At 33.5% G+C, this 16865-nt stretch overlaps 1 protein-coding gene across 1 annotated transcript in view; it reads left to right on the top strand.

Annotated features, from left to right (window-relative positions):
* The first annotated feature begins 2115 nt into the window (after positions 1–2115).
* LOC148941706 (adhesion G protein-coupled receptor L2-like) overlaps positions 2116–16865 on the top strand; it is a 224013-nt gene continuing 209263 nt past the window's right edge. The window contains exons 1-2 of the mRNA XM_089104233.1: positions 2116–2136; positions 2732–2928. Coding sequence (XP_088960359.1) covers positions 2116–2136; positions 2732–2928 — 218 coding nt within the window. The remainder of the gene's footprint in view (positions 2137–2731; positions 2929–16865) is intronic.

Below are 16865 nucleotides of genomic sequence, written 5' to 3'. Positions count from 1 at the left end.
CTTACCCAATAGAAAGACTAGTCAAATTTTTTTTGAAGGCCTCTATAGTTTGCAATTTCTGTCCACCGATTAAGAAAAAACACTTCATGAGTCAGTTTTTCATCCCCCGTGAAGACTTACCACAACCGTACCAGTGGGTGCTGTACATCCTTTTTTGTTAAGTTTTTCATCATTTTTGAGAAAAACTGACCATGCACCCTTGTGCTTCGAACACACCTATCACTGTTTTCAAACTGTCATTAAAAATAAACTACTGACTGCAGAATTGATTCCTCAATAAAAACGAAATTTGTTGGTTGTATCCACGCTTCAGATTTTAAAAGCTTCATGTAATACGCCGATGCTTATTAAGAGGGCGAAGGGGCTCAAATTGAAGCCATAGAATAAAAAAATTATTTCAGACAGAGGAACATGTTCAATTTTGCTCAACAGAATGAAACTTGGCACAAAAATCATTAAACTTTTTTTTTGATATTTCTGGTAAATTTACTACAAAACTTACTAAATTTCAAAAATATTCAAAATTTACTAAATTTGAACTTGATTTACTAAATTTACTAACACGGGTCTTTTTTTACCAAATTTAGTAAAATTTTACTAAGTGTGACAACACAGCATTAATCCCAATGAAAATTTTACATTTTTTAGATAGTGCCTTTAGAATTCTTGTACATATTGAATTTCAACGCATAGTTTTCATCAAGTCACAACCTATTTGTGGGAATTCCATTTCTATTCCTCAAATAAAACAAATGTTTTGTGCTAACAGTCTTAATAATAAACTTTAAAAATAATATATTGCGCATATTAAAATCAGCCTAAATAATAGATTGTTAGTTGAATTTGTTTTTTTTGAGGATTTTTTTTTCGCTTTAAAATAGGTTGCTCATCTTCATCACTTCTCTGTTGTTGCAAAATGGTCGGCAACCATTTTGCAAAATGTTGTTGCAAAATGGTTACCAATAAATCGTTGCTTGGCAATGGACGGCAAGGTCATTTCTTAGTTGCACCAATCGCTCATTCAGATAATGCGAGCTGAGCCAGTGCAAAGCCAATTGGCTGTTTTCGGAGCCGAGCCAGTGGCTATTTTTCAATTGGTCAATAACGTTTCTGTATGATTCTCGTTTAGATGGCCAGGACAATTATTTTGTAACGAACAGATTGAAATTGCACATGCATGAAAACCGTAAGGCAGCTATCGACATCATAAGAAATTTTTCTCTATTCCGTAGAACAATGGTAATTTTTCATTAATTCATTAGAATGATGGTCATAGACCACTATCCTAGATTTTCAAAGGAGTCTTCATTTGGATTAGCATTTAAACATGTGGTGCCTTTTTTGGTACTTGTCGGTTATTAGTAACAGGTTCAAGAATTACGCTTAGGTTACATCTCAGAAAGCCGGTTTCATAGCTACTGCAACAAGTGACGGATGATACTCGTACAATGCACTGGATTAGATAGAATGCATTGGACTTGTATAATTTCGGCTATGTATTTGCACATTGCGGGGGGTGGGTGGGGGGGGGGGGGTTAGGTTAGATTAGGTTAGGTTGGGCTAGGTTTCCATAATTTTGTTTTTAAAGTATTATTTTATCATCATGTTTTGTTATATTTAAGTAGGATTAACCTAACTTCACTTTTTGGGCGTGTTTTCAATAACCGACAAGTATCCCCTTTTTGGGTAACAAAAGATCACGGCAGTGGTGGATCCAGAGGGGGGCGAGGCAGCGCGCTCCCCCTAACGTAGTCTAAAGTAGTGCAATTTACTTAATTAACTCAGGTCTGCATTAATTAAACTTGCTCCTAACGCAAGTTTATCGGATCAACCTATTCCCCGCCCCCTATTTTTTTTTCGGATCGATCTATTTTGCACCCCCCCCCCTAAAAAATCCTGGATCCGACCCTGGATCACGGCACAGAAAAGTGCCACATTCTAGCATTTTCCATATACGAAATAATTTCTGTTTATTCTAAATTTAGACGTTGCTCCTTATTTCTAGTTGAAAAAACTTCTTTTTTTCAGTTTTTTCATTTAATTTAGATATCGTGATTATAAAAGGATGTTTTGAAGTGTAGGTACTGCGACTTTCTTCAGGTGTAGTAATTCAAAATGGTACTTATTTGGAATCCGGTAAGCACGCGAGAAGTGGAGTTACGTTAATGCAAATGAAATAAAACAAAATAGGATGAAAATATAATCAGAAACAAAGGTACTGTTCTATTAGTGGATAATAATTCTATAGAGAATTAATAATTCAATAATTCACCAGACTTCATTAATTCTATAGTGGATAATAAACTATGGATTTTTAATAAAGGTTAATCTAGGCTTTTGCAGGTTAACTTGGATTTTTCGGTTTGTGTACGTTTCAATATAGAAAACAAAAAAATCATTTCTGATGTCAAAAACTTTGAAATTCCTAATATTACTGCATTAAAAAGAGGAATTAAAATAAATTCTGTAAATAATAGCAATTCATCAGTTTTTGTAGACCCAAATAAGATACAAGAACGCAACAGGGACAACTTGGGACCCAGAAAACAACTTGGAACCCAGCCCTTCAAAATCATAAATCTACCCTCCTATCCTTGCATCTTCATGATTGATGCGCAGTACTCAGCAATTGACACCACTGCAATCCTTGCCTTGAAAAAAAAAATGATGCAAGTTTATTGTTGATAAGGAGTTACAGTAAACAAAAACTGAATAGTGCCATCGTTTCTAGGTAAAAACGAACGCTTCTACAGAATTGATTACTGCCATAGAAATTGTTGGTTTTGTACTAAGCAAAGTTGCCGAGGATACTGGTCATTGTTCGAACTACGTATATGATGCACACAACACTACTGACACTGAAATGTCTCTCCTTTTTAGAGTTTTTGCTTTCTTGAGAAACGATACAGATGACTCAATAGTTTACAGGTACTTTTTTTAGTTATGTTAAACCATGCGTTTTATTCGCGCTCAATCTTTTTTAGTTCTTTCTATATTCTCCACATCCTAATCTTTTCTTTATCCTTTAAATCGTCGTATTAAATAGTTTATTCTTCAAACCTTTATTCTTTGCGCTCTTATCTTCTGTTTATTCTGTAGATTATTATATTAAATCGTTCTCTGTGCTTCAAATTCTTTGCACTCCAAACTTTTTATTCTTTATTTCTTTGTTCTTTAACCCTTTATATTAATTCATTCTTCATTCTCTAAATCTTTATTCTTTGCTTTCTTAAGAAACGACACAGATGACTCAATAGTTTACAGGTACTTTTTTTTAGTTAGGTTAAACCATGCGTTTTATTTGCGCTATTGAGTCTCTATGACTCAATAGTTTACAGGTACTTTTTTTTAGTTAGGTTAAACCATGCGTTTTATTTGCGCTCAATCTTTTTTCAGTTCTTTAAATCTATATTCTCCACATCCTAATCTTTTCTTTATCCTTTAAATCGTCGTATTAAATAGTTCTTTATTCTTCAAACCATTATTCTTTGCGCTCTTATCTTCTGTTTATTCTGTAGATCATTATATTAAATCGTTCTCTGTGCTTCAAATTCTTTGCACTCCAAACTTTTTTATTCTTTATTTCTTTGTTCTTTAACCCTTTATATTAATTCATTCTTCATTCTCTAAATCTTTATTCTTTGCTTTCTTAAGAATCGACACAGATGACTCGATAGTTTACAAGTACTCTTTTTAGTTATGTCAAACCACTCTTTACTTATGCTCAATCTTTATTTAATGTTCTTTAAATATTTATAGTTTCCGCTCAACTCTTTTTTCATCCTTTAAGTTGTTATATTAACCTGCTTATGTCCCAAACGTTCTTGTGGGTCACGTTGGGGTCATATTTTTTATACATTGACGGATCAGTTCTCTGTAGGATATTCCGTCATCTGCTTGATTTAAAAGTTGAAAGAGGTTGTTTATAAAGTAGTCTCACCCTCTCTTCACCCTCTCTTTATTCTTTTCGTTCTTATCTTTTCTCTATTCTTTAAATTTTTATTCTTTCGCGCTACAAACTTTTCGTTATTCTTTAGTTCTTTGTTCTTTAACCCTTATATTAAATCGTTCTTTATTTTCTAAATCTTTATTTTTTGGGCTCCACTCTTTTTTTACACTAAACTTGCTCTTTAAAAGAGATCTAACTCAATGTGCTCTAGATATCTGTGTTAATCTTCAAAAGAGATCTAACAAATACTAATAACGCTACTGCTACGAAACTCGCAGCCAAAGAGTAAGGGAAAATTTATAAAAGTGGAAGACTAATGCAGGAAATAAATGAAGAACGCCATCCCAGGGGTTCCTATTTTCAGCCACCTAATGTACATGTCGAAGCAACACGGTATGTAACACAATTCCTCCGAGCGCGATAGTGTTCCCCAACACCCAGACCTGCGTAGCTCAGACTCCTTGATGTCATCTAGCATTCAGGAAATTTTGTTCATTTTTAGACCTCATAAAACTTTTGCCCCATTGTCTTTACAGATACTTTAAAAGAGTGGGGAGGGCGAAGACAGCAACATTTTTGTTATCAGTAGACCTCCCAACCTCAACTACTGTACGTAACATGCCAAGATCTTTTTAACTCAATCCAGGTCTGCTTCGTGTTGGCGGCTTTTTGATCAAGCCGATTGTTATATATATATATATATATATATATATATATATATATATATATATATATATATATATATATATATATATTTATATATATATATATATATATATATATATATATATATATATATATATATATATATATATATATATATCTCTATATATATATATATATATATATATATATATATATATATATATATATATATCTGTATATATATATATCTATATATATATATCTCTATATATCTATATATATATATATATATATATATATATATCTATATATATATATATATATATATATATATATATCGATCTATATATATATATATATATATATATATATATATATCTATCTATATATATATATATATATATATATATATATATATATATATATATATCTATATATATATCTATATATATATATATATATATATTTATATATTTATATATATATATATATATATATATATATATATATATATATATATATATATATATATATATATATTATATATATATATATATATATATATATATATATATATATATATATATATATATATATATATATATATATATATATATATATATATATATATATTCCTATTTAAATGCACATCAAATAAATAGTGTTTCTTTGCAATGAATATTTTCTATTGATTAACACAATATCGCTACGAAGCAGGAAACAGTGAAAGAATAAAGTAATAACCAAATAATTTTCCGTTTTTATGTGATCATTTGATGTGCATTTAAATAGGAATTGAGCTGAATTATCTTTCTTTGGCATAATTAATTTATATATATATATATATATATATATATATATATATATATATATATATATATATATATATATATATATATATATATATATATATATATATATATATATATATATATATTACTTTATTACTTTATTCTTTCACTGTTTCCTGCTTCGTAGCGATATAGTGTTAATCAATAGGAAATAAATTATCATTGCAAAGAAACACTATTTATTATGTGTATTTAGTTATTACTTTATTCTTTCACTGTTTCCTGCTTCGTAGCGATATTGTGTTAATCAATAGAAAATAAATTATCATTGCAAAGAAACACCATTTATTTGATGTGCATTTAAATAGGAATAGAGCTGAATTATCTTTCTATGGCATAATTAATTTATATATATATATATATATATATATATATATATATATATATATATATATATATATATATATATATATATATATATATATATATATATATAAATTATTTATGCCATAGAAAGATAATTCAGCTCTATTCCTATTTAAATGCACTTCAAATAAATAGTGTTTCTTTGCAATGATAATTTATTTTCTATTGATTAACACAATATCGCTACGAAGCAGGAAACAGTGAAAGAATAAAGTAATAACCAAATTATTTTCCGAATAACTTTTAAAGGCTTTTTTTCTTTTAATTTTAGTCCTTTTATATCAGGCCCACTATAACTGTAGCCGGTATAAATACTAGAGCATACAGTTTATCAAGAATTCAAGTCCCTACAATAAGTTTTGTAACTTGTGGCGATTAAATAGCTGAGAAGTGAATTCTTTTTTTTTTTAGCTCTTAGAATCAAGTTCTCAATTTTTAAAACACTGACACTTTTCTCCATCTAATCGACACAAAAAATTTTCTTTTATTTCCCAAGAGTAATGTTTTATTTAACGCCCGAAAAAACTCCTTCCCACAATTGCTTAAATTCCAGCTGTCATTAATAAAAAAAAAAACATAAAAAAATAAGTCTTTCTGATGGAAATAAAAAGCAAAAATAAGACTTAAAATGGACAAAAATGCAGCACAAATGCAGAATATATCTGTAATATTGATGAAAATAATTGACTCATGATATATCCCTAAATTTATAGAATTTTGAAAAACTAGCGCTTTACTAAAAACACAAAATCGGCGCAACGAAACACGATTTGTCAAACAGTTCGTGTTAAAAAAAAACTATAAGTATGGAGCAACTTAGCACAATAGTAATTGAAACTCTAAAAAAAAGAATTTTGATGAAAGTCCAAAAATATACTTAAATTAGTAAGTTTAAAGTTATCAATCAAAAGTTACAAGTCTGAGAAAATTAGCCAAGTTTTGGAAAAAAGGGGATAACATCCTCAAAAATTCAGTGAATCTTATTAGAAGTTGCACCGTCAAGTTCAGCATATCAGAGAATCCTATTGTAGTTTCCAGGCTCCCATTTTTAAAAATTTGGAATTCCATATTTTTGCTAGAAGAAAAATTACGGATGTGTGTTAATTTTTTGTTTTTATTATTATTATTTTTTTTCTTTTCTTTGTTCTCCCCAAGAGTGACTGTATCGAACAAATGGTCCTGGGTATTTTTAGAGGCTTACCTGAACGGAAATCAAAAGCTCTAGTGCCTTTTTTAAATGACGAAAAAAATGGAGGGTAGTTATCCCCCCTCCCAAAGCCTTTTTTCTCCAAAGTTGAGCGTCATAAACTTATAGATAGCCATTTTGTTCTGTTTAGTCAAAAGGTCCAATAACTATACCTTTCGGGATGACATGACCCCAGAATTCCTGTAGGAAAGGCCGCAAGTTATGAAATTTGCATATTGTTTGTAGTATTTGGGAAGCGTGCAATTTCTAGGGGTGATTTTCTGGGGAGGAATTTTCTAATGGGAGAATTTCCCGTTAAGATTGAAGTTTCCAGGGTGAATTTTCCCGGGGAAATTTTACACGGGGCTTTGTCAGAATTCATATACGAAATTTGTTTTATTAGTGTCTTACCTTCTCGTTGGTGACCCAATTTCACATGTTGAGATTCTCTGGGGGAATTGTCCGAGGGAAGTTTTCACCAGAGTTTAACTCTCTGGGTAAATTTTTACGTGGGGGATTTTCCATGGGTGAAATACTCCATGGGGTAATTAATACCAGGAGAAATTCTATAGTATGCTAAGAAGTATTTTTCATGCAAAATCGTAAGCAAGAACTTTTTTGTGGGAAATTCGCAGCGAGGGTAGAATTGCCCGGGGTCAGTTTCCTGGGGGAAGAATTTTGAGTGAGAGGAACTTCTTGAGGAGGAATTTTTGGGGATAGATTTTTCACGGAGGAGGGGGGCATATTCCCTGGTATTTTTGAAAAAAGTCAGAAATTAAATTTAAGAAACACATTTTTTCTACTGAAAGTAAGGACCAACATTAAAACTTAAAACGAACAGAAATCATTCCGTATAATAGGGAGCTTCCCTCTACTCAATACCTCGCTCCTTAAGCTAAAGTTTGACCTTTCGTCTCAATTCTTTAAGAACGAATCTTGAAACACAAGGGCCGTGTAATTAGAATCAGAACCTTTTTTAAGTTTTAGATTTAGAAAATCTTAACGTGAATAGATGGGTATTGAGTAGGGGACAGCCCCCCTCACACACGGATCAATTTATGTTTATTTTAAGTTTTGATGGTGCTCCTTAATTTGAGAAAAAAATATTTATTTTCTTTTTTTATTTAATAGCATAAAATTTTGTAAGTGCACTACTTTCCAGTAAGTTCGTAAGTGCCCAGCACAAAACAAAAAAAAAACAATCTATAAGGCTCTCAATGGTCTTTCACCGGCAATGAAATTAGTAATTTTTAGAATACAATTTAAATCCTCCTAAAACATCAAATAAGATCAGTTTTTACCAAAATGTGCTAGACTTTCAATATTCTAGAAACTTTAAGTAAATAATACGAGCCAGTTTACTTGAACTAAAATTGCAGATGTATGTAGCAGAGATTACGAAGAAATATTTTTTGTTCATTTAAACTTTAACTTTTACCCTTTACTTTCATCAGGAAAAGGTTTTTTTTTCTTTAACTAATTTTTGTTCGTTTTTAGTTTTAAAAATGTACACAACAAATCTTACACAAAGATTTTGGTTTCAAATCGGTGAAATCAAAGAAGTCACACAAGTTTATGCTAAAATGGAATATAAATATAAATTTGTAATTAAAATCCATCTTAAGCTTTTCCTAAAAAAAATCTTGAATTTTGTGAAACAGGGAGTCCAAGAGATATATTATAAACTTAAAATTGCTTAGAATTAAAATTAACTTAAAATTAAGAAAACAGTACCTTTGCTTATGAGATGTTATCCAATATAAAATACATAGATTTTAAGAAACTGAAGGACATTAAACAAATGTTAGATATGTAATTTATTTAATTTGAAATAAATTTATGTCATTAGTATTGTAATTTCAGCTGCATTGCTGCAAACACTTCGAAGATTCTCATAAGAAAGTTTCGTTATTTTTGCTTCTAGGACTTTAACACTTTAAGAGAAATCAAACCATTTGGCAAAAAATTGTAAAAAAAAAAAAAAAAAATAAGAAAAAGATTTCAAATTCAGATTCTGAGGTAATCACTTTACAGAGTATGCTTGCGCAACTTTCTCAAACTTCATTCATTCGGCAACAGATTCTGGTCTTATACTCGCAAGTTTATTTTTGGATGTTCATAAGGCTTTTTATTCTTTGATCCATCAGATTCTTCTTTAGACACTATCGCATATTGGTATAAGGCCAAACACCTTCTCCTAGTTCTTACAATATCAATACTGCGGTCACTTTCTGCCAGGCATAATAAAGCCCGGCGTCTGGTTATGGACAACAACTGCACCTCAAAACCGCTCCTAAGAAAGGGGGGAATCTCTTAGATAGTGACTTGTATGGTTGAGGGATGTGGTTGTGTTGAGGAGTAAAGCAGGAGTCGTATAGCATGATTAGGCGGAACCGTTATTTTTTTAAGGGACTCAACGTGCATTTTTTTGCATAGAGAAGTTTATTTATTTTTATTTAATTCCATTTGTTTTAATTAAACCCGATTGAAGCTGAATCTGAATCTGAAGACTATATTCTTTCTTGTGCTGCTTTTGTCTTTGGTCAGCTTCATGTAAATCTTTCAAAATCTCTTCAAAGAACTTCTCAGTTTATTTTTAGTTCAGCTCCATATAACCTTCGTTCTTCAAATAACATCTGCACTCCTTCTACCCCTATTTTCCGGTCAGATTTCAATCCCCTCATTGCTTGCCAACAGGTTTGAAATTCCCTACCTTCTTCTTTACAGGGATGCCACTCGTTTGGGACTTTTAAAAGGACTCTTATGGACCATTTAGCTAAGAATCTAACAGAATAGTTTTTTCATTCGTTTAGTTTTTTTTTTCTCTCCATCTGTAGAGATGATATCCCCTGAGTGTTTAATTCATGTTACATGGTGGTCTTCTTTGTGCTTTAGCGGCTCAGGTATGGCCTCTTTTTAATCTTATGTGTTGTTTCGCGATTGATCTTTTTTTTCTTTTTTTGTTGCTCATATTTGTTTTTTCCTTGTATCCCTCTTTTATCTCAGGTAACAGAGCCTTTCGAGGGGGATTTAAGAACCCAACAGAATTGTTATTTCATTCGTTTAGTTGTTTTTTTTTCTCTCCCTCTGTGGAGATAATGTCCTCTATTGGAGTGTAAGTACTGCTGGCACCACTTCCAGGAAAGTCTTACTTCCCCATTTGACTTCATGTTCTCCGTACCTTTCCTGTACTCCTTATGGCAAAGTCCATCAAAATGATCCATATGAACGGGAATAGAACGCAACCCTGCTTTACTCCTGTTTTAATACGAAACCAGCTACTAAGCTTATTTCCTACCCTAACCACAGGAGTTTTATTCTCATATATAGCAATAATCACTTTAATGTATTTGTCTTGTATACCATACAAGGATAAGACCTTTTCTAAGGCTCTTCTATGAGCTGAATCCAACGCTTGCTCATAATCTATAAAAATGAGGACTGAAGGTCTTCAATAGAATTCTTCCAAAGGAAACAATGTAAAACAAAAGGAGTTAGAACATGATTTAGGTTATAAATTGGTTATAGGTTTTAGATTATAAGTTATAGGTTATAATCTACATGATAAAGAGTATAGGTTGGAACATGATTTAGGTTATAAGTTGGCTATAGGTTATCGACTCTAAGTTATAGGTTATAAATGATAAAGAGCACAGGTTAGAATATGATTTAGGTTATAACTTGATTATAGTTTATAGATTATAATTTATAGGTTATACATACCATTTATCTAGGATACAGAGTGTATTTCCCATTTGGTAGCTTTAAGGGGCCTCCCCCAGGCCACTCAGTGTGTCCCCAGGTGGCGGTAGCAGAACGCTCTACAGATATGTAGGGTACCGCCTTAGGAGGCACGGACCAAGGGGGGCCTTGTCCCTGGCGGGTCCATAATAGAAACTGGGGTACCCTTGCCCGGGGCCATTAATACAGGTGGAAGAGGAAGATGGCCTATCAAATTTACACTCAATAGGGTTCACCGGTGTGTCCACATATCCCATGAGTTATAAACCTTTTCTCCCAGTAATGGGTTAATTTGCATGATGATGCAGAACACCATCGCTGGAGGATCCCCTATAGGATGGCAACTGTGGCAGGGCGTAAGATCCAGATCTATGGATAAAGGCCACTGCAAAGGGCTGCCTCGACCCTTTCGGGTACCTGCAAGACTAGGGATCTTGCGGTCACCTCTATTCGCACTTAAGGAGTGGCGCCCTTCGAGAAAATTATAGTCTAGTAAACGACACAGCATTCGCACGGGATTCTGATTAATGGACGATTCTTCTGGGCTTGGTCTGTTTTGACGGGCGTTTTCAGGCTGAAAAACCTCTTCTTTGATAATTTATCTACTATGAGCTGCCTCCCCGTAGTAGCATAATATTTATAGGCATGAATATATAATGAGTCAGAGGTAATAGGGTTGATATTGTCTGTGCAGGATTTCGACTCTTGTTGATAGAAGAGCATCGCCAAGTGCTGAAAACTATGTTGGGACCGAAATGGACCCAGGATTTCGCAAAGCCTCCATTCATGCTGGAGGTCCCAGGGACTTCTTACTGTCCGGTTCTAAGCCGGCTTAAGCACTTCGGTGTAGACTTGAGAATATATGTGATCCCCGTCCTCCAATGGTATCCGGGATCAATGCTTTTTCTGAGGCCAAAATAATTTCAATGATTTAAAGAACATGAAAATTGGAACTTTACGAAAATTGGAATGTTAAGACGTAGAAAATGACTGTCATATCGACATTTTGACTGACGAATTCAGACGATTCGAACTGGACTTATTAGGAGTTTCAAAAACTCGTATCCAAGGGGTAGGAAGCACGAAATTAGGTGATATAGAATTTGTTTACTCAGACAGGAAGGATAGGGTATATAGACAGGAGTAGGGCTCATTATGAATAAGGAAGCTGCTGAGTCTTGTTTAGGCCACGAAGGTATTAATAATAGACTACTAATTGCTCATTTTAAGACTAAAAAGTTCAGAATATCAGTTATAGTAGTATATGCCCCTGTAGAACCGACTGCCGGAGATACTAGTGACTCAGATGAATTTTACTTACAGTTACAGGAACAAATAAACATGGTCCTCAGTAGAAATATGATGTTTTTACTAGGACATTTTAACGCCCAGGTCAAAGAAATAAGGATAGATTGTATCCTAGCCCGAGTAAATTTAGTGTAGGAAAAGAAGACAGTAATGGATACAGACTTTTACAATTTTGTAAGTGTAACAATCTAGTTATAACCACTACGGTGTTTGGTCAAAAAATGGCTCATAAGATAACATGGTATTCATGTGATGGTAATACAGCAAACCTCATTGATTATGTTATAGTAAACCGAAGACTGGCAGGATCAATACAAGATATTAAGGTATGTAGGAGTGCTGTTATTGATGTTACAAGTAAAGAACACCATCTAGCAGTGTCAAGGGTTAATTTAAACTGAAATTTCAGAAGGGTATCTACCTCCCGGGAAGTTATTATGTTAGTAGACTCCAGGATGAGAATTTGAGAGAAACTTTCCAGGAACAGTTGAATCCTAAACTTGAGAGTTTAACATTTGACAATGTGGAAGATTGTTGGAATAGTTCTAGAAAAATAATTTGTGAAATTGCTGAAGGTATCTTAGGGAAGAAAGCTAGGACTGCAGTTAAGAATATTAGTGAAAAAGCTTTATGTTTAATAGAAAGGAGAAGGAACTTGTACGAGAATTATCTGAGTCATAGATCATATAAAAACAAGAAGGATGTAAAAAAAAGTGGAGAAAGCATTGAAATATGAACTAAGGAGGTGTGAAGTGGAGGCCATAAATAAAATTTCTGAAGATCCGAAAGACGCAGCTAGACGGCATAATAGCAAAATATTGTACTTGCATGATTAAATATTAAGAAGGAATAGTCGGTCACAAAGACAGGAGCCGGTCACAATTAGTGATAAGGAAAGAGATAAGGAAAGATTTATCACAATTAGTGATAAAGAGAGATCTGAAAAAAATCAAATGAATTTTGAAAAAATGTGCATTTCCAGTTTAATATGAAAATGCTGGTATCTATTCCTTAAAATCTTAATAAATTTTTGTTTTCTAAAAGTTATAAGTGAAAACATTTAAAAGAATGTTTTTCAGTAAAGTACAAATTATATTCTGGATTTTAAAAAGCATAGGATAGAACCCTAATCAGATTAATTTCTGCTTGTTTTAAATAATTTAAAATAATTATTTAAATAAAAAAAATGCAAATGATTGTGCATTGTCAGTTTAATATACATATACTGATATTTATTAATCAAAATTTTAATTTTATTTGATTTATTAAAGTTATAAAAGTAAAAACATTTATATTTTATTCAGTAAACTGCAAATTATGTTCTGGCCATGAGAAGGCATAGGGGTTTTGAGCCCTACTCATGTTAATTTCTGTTCGTTTTGAGCCCTACTCATGTTAATTTCTGCTCGTTTTGAGTTTGACTCGGTTATTTATTGTAATTTCTGTTCGTTTTCAGTTTCATTTATTTATCGATGCTGATTTGTGGTAGTTTCACGTTTGGTAGATTATTTTATTTGGTTTTTTGCTCATTTTTTGTTTAATGGAGTTCTTTACTTTTGCAGAAAAACTTATTTTGTAGAAAAAGTTTTTTTAATTAATTTCTGTTTGTTTTATATTGACATAGTGTTTTCAGGGAAAAAGAATATAATACTTTAAATATTTTATTTTTTCAACTTTATAGTTTGGCCTGCTATGTGTATGCTGGAGAAAAATTTTCAGTAATTTTTAACAAAATCCATACTTTTAAAAATCTGGACACAAATAGTAGTTTTTAATCTAGTTTCATACCTCCTCTAGTTGACCTGAAATAGAAAACTTGATACCATTCGCAAAAAAATCTGTTTTCTTTCTTTGATAGCTTGGATACACTTACGCTATTTTGATTTGGTTAAACTTTAAGAGCAGAAGTAGCCCCGAAAGTTTGAACATAATACCCTCAGTCGTTCTTGGGATACTGCTAAGATGCCTTTTTGGGAATTAGCATTAACACAGTGCATTTTGATTTAATCTTAAGGCAACATATAGTTTTTCGCTTTCGACTATTAAAAAGGGCATTAGCCATTCCAATTTCCATTCGAATGAACCCTTTTTTAAGTTCCTATAACAACTCCATCGATAAGAAATGCCCTGGTCTAAACAAAAAAAAAAATAATAATAATAATACATGGCACCCAGATCGATCCCTTTTTTAGTTTCTACGACAACGATTTCTATAAACACCTTATATGCCCCCAGGGTATTACTTAAAACCCTTGCCCTGAGGGTAGTGAGGGGGATGTCATCCTCAAAGACCTAATTTCCAGAACTTTCAACTACGTTAAACAAAATGGCTATTTCAAGAGTTTGATTTGATGTATTTGTGTAAAATGGTGGGTGTGAGAGGGGGGTTAGTTGCTCTTCCATCACATTCGAATATTAAAAAGGGCACTAGCCCTTTCAATTTCTAATCAAATGAGCCCTTTTAAAGTTTCTACGGAGAAACTTTCTATAAAAGCCTTATATGTCCCCTGGGCATAACTTACAAACTTTGTCCTGAGGGTTGCAGGGGGGTAGGGCTGTCATCCTCCAAGACCTAATTTCCGGAAGTTTCAACTACGTTGAACAAAATGAATATCTCAACAAAATTTTGAACAAAAATTTGATTGGATGTGTTTGGGAAAATTGTGGGCGTGAGAGGGGGATTAGTTGCTCTTCAATCACTTTCGACTATTAAAAAGGGCTTTACCAATTTCAATATCAAATAGAGTGAGCCCTTTTTGAAGTTTCTACGACAACTCTTTCTATATAAACCTCATATGCCCCGGGACATAACTTACAACCCTTGCCCCGAAGGCTGTGGGGGGCTGTCATCCACAAAGACATAATTTCGAGAACTTTCAACTACGTAGAAAAAAAATGGCTATCTCAAAATTTTGATTGTATATGTTTGGGGAAATGGTGGGCGTGAGAGGGGGATTAGTTGCCCTCCAATTACTTTCGACTATTAAAAAGGGCACTGGCCATTTCAATTTCCAATCAAATAAGCCTATGACGAAGTTTCTACGACGACGCTTTCTATAAAAACCTTATATGCCCCCAGGGCATAACGTACAACCCTGGCGCTGAGGCGGTGGGGGGGGTGTCATTTGTTTGGGGAAAGGGTGGGCGTGAGAGGGGGTTAGATGTCCACCAACCACTTTCGACTATTAAAACGGGCACTAGCCCTTTGAATTTGCAATCGAATGCACCCTTTGTCAAGTTTCTACAACTAAGCTTTCAATAAAAACCTTATATACCCACAGGGCATAACTTGTAATCCTTATCCTGAGGGCTCTGAGACCTAACTTCATCCTCAAAGACCTAATTTCCGGAGCTTATAACAACGATGAACAAAATGGTTATCTCAAAATTATGATTGGATGTGTTTGAATAAATGGTGGGCGTCAGAGGGGGGTTAGTTGCCCTTCAATCACTTTCGACTATTAGAAACGGTACTAGTCCTTTAAATTTCCAATCGAATGAGCCCTTTTTCAAGTTTCTACGACAAAGCTTTGAATGAAAACCTTATATGCCCCCAGGGCATAACTTATAAACCTTGCCCTAAAGACTGTGGGAGGAGTGCCCTGCTCAAAGGCCTAACTTCCCAAACTTTCAACTACGTTGAACAAAATGGCTATCCCAAAATTTGATTGAATGTGTTTGGGGAAATGATGGGCGTGGAAGGGGTGTTAGTTGCCTTCCAATCACTTTCGGCTATTAAAAAGGGCACTAGCCATTTCAATTTCCAATCGAATGAGCCCTTTTCGAAGATTCTACGACAACGCTTTCTATAAAAACCTTATATGCCCCCAGGCCATAACTTACAACCCTTGCCCTGAGGAATGTGGGGGTGGGGGAGGGGGGGTTGTCATCCTCGAAGACCTAATTTCCAGAATTTTCAACTATGTTGAACAAAATGGCTATCTCAAAATTTTGATTGGATGTGTATGGGGAAAAGGTGGGCGTGAGAGGGGGGTTAGTTGCGCTCCAATCACTTTCGTTTATTAAGGGCACTAGCGCTTTTAATTTCTAATCGAATGAGCCTTTTTTGAAGTTTCAACGACAACGCTTTCTATGAAATCCTTATATGCCCCAGGGCGTAACTTACAGCCCTTGCCCTAAGGGTTGTGGGGGAGTGTCGTCCTCAAAACATAATTTATATCTGAAAATCAACTACGCTGAATAAATGGCTATATCAAAATTTTGAGTGGATGTATTTCAGGGAATGGTGGGCGTGGAAGGGGTTTTAGTTGCCTTCCGATCACTTTCAACTATTAAAAATGGCAAAAGCCACTCAAATTTCCAATTGAATGAGCCCTTTTAGAAGTTTCCACGACAACTTCTTCGATACAAAGTGCCCTGGTCTAAAGGAAAAAAATAATAAATTGTGCAGAGTTCCAACATCGTTCTTATATGCCCCCAAGGCATAATTTAAAACCCTCGCCCTGAGGGCTGTCGGGGAGTGTCCTCCTCAAAAATATATTTTATATCTGAAAATAAACTACGCTGAACAAAATGGCGATCTCAAAATTTTGATTGGATGTGTTTGGGGAAATGGTGGGCGTGGAAGGGGTGTTAGTTGCCTTTCAATCACTTTTGACTATTAAAAAGGGCACTAGCCGTTCCAATTGCCAATCGAATGAGCCGTTTTCCAAGTTTTTACGACAACTCCTTCGATACAAAGTGCCCTGGTATGGAAGAAAAAAAAATAGTAATAATAAATTGTGCCAACATCGTTCTTTACTTAGGCAGCACGATTGCGCTGCTTATGAAAAATGTCCTACCTTCCAATCACTTTCGA

This window comes from Artemia sp. Qi Xiang Cuo, chromosome 18 (assembly GCF_049724085.1).
Source record: "Artemia sp. Qi Xiang Cuo chromosome 18, ASM4972408v1, whole genome shotgun sequence".
Lineage (NCBI taxonomy): Eukaryota > Metazoa > Arthropoda > Branchiopoda > Anostraca > Artemiidae > Artemia > Artemia sp. Qi Xiang Cuo.
Note: the sequence above shows the minus strand (reverse complement) of the source record. Positions and strands in the feature narration are given on the sequence as shown.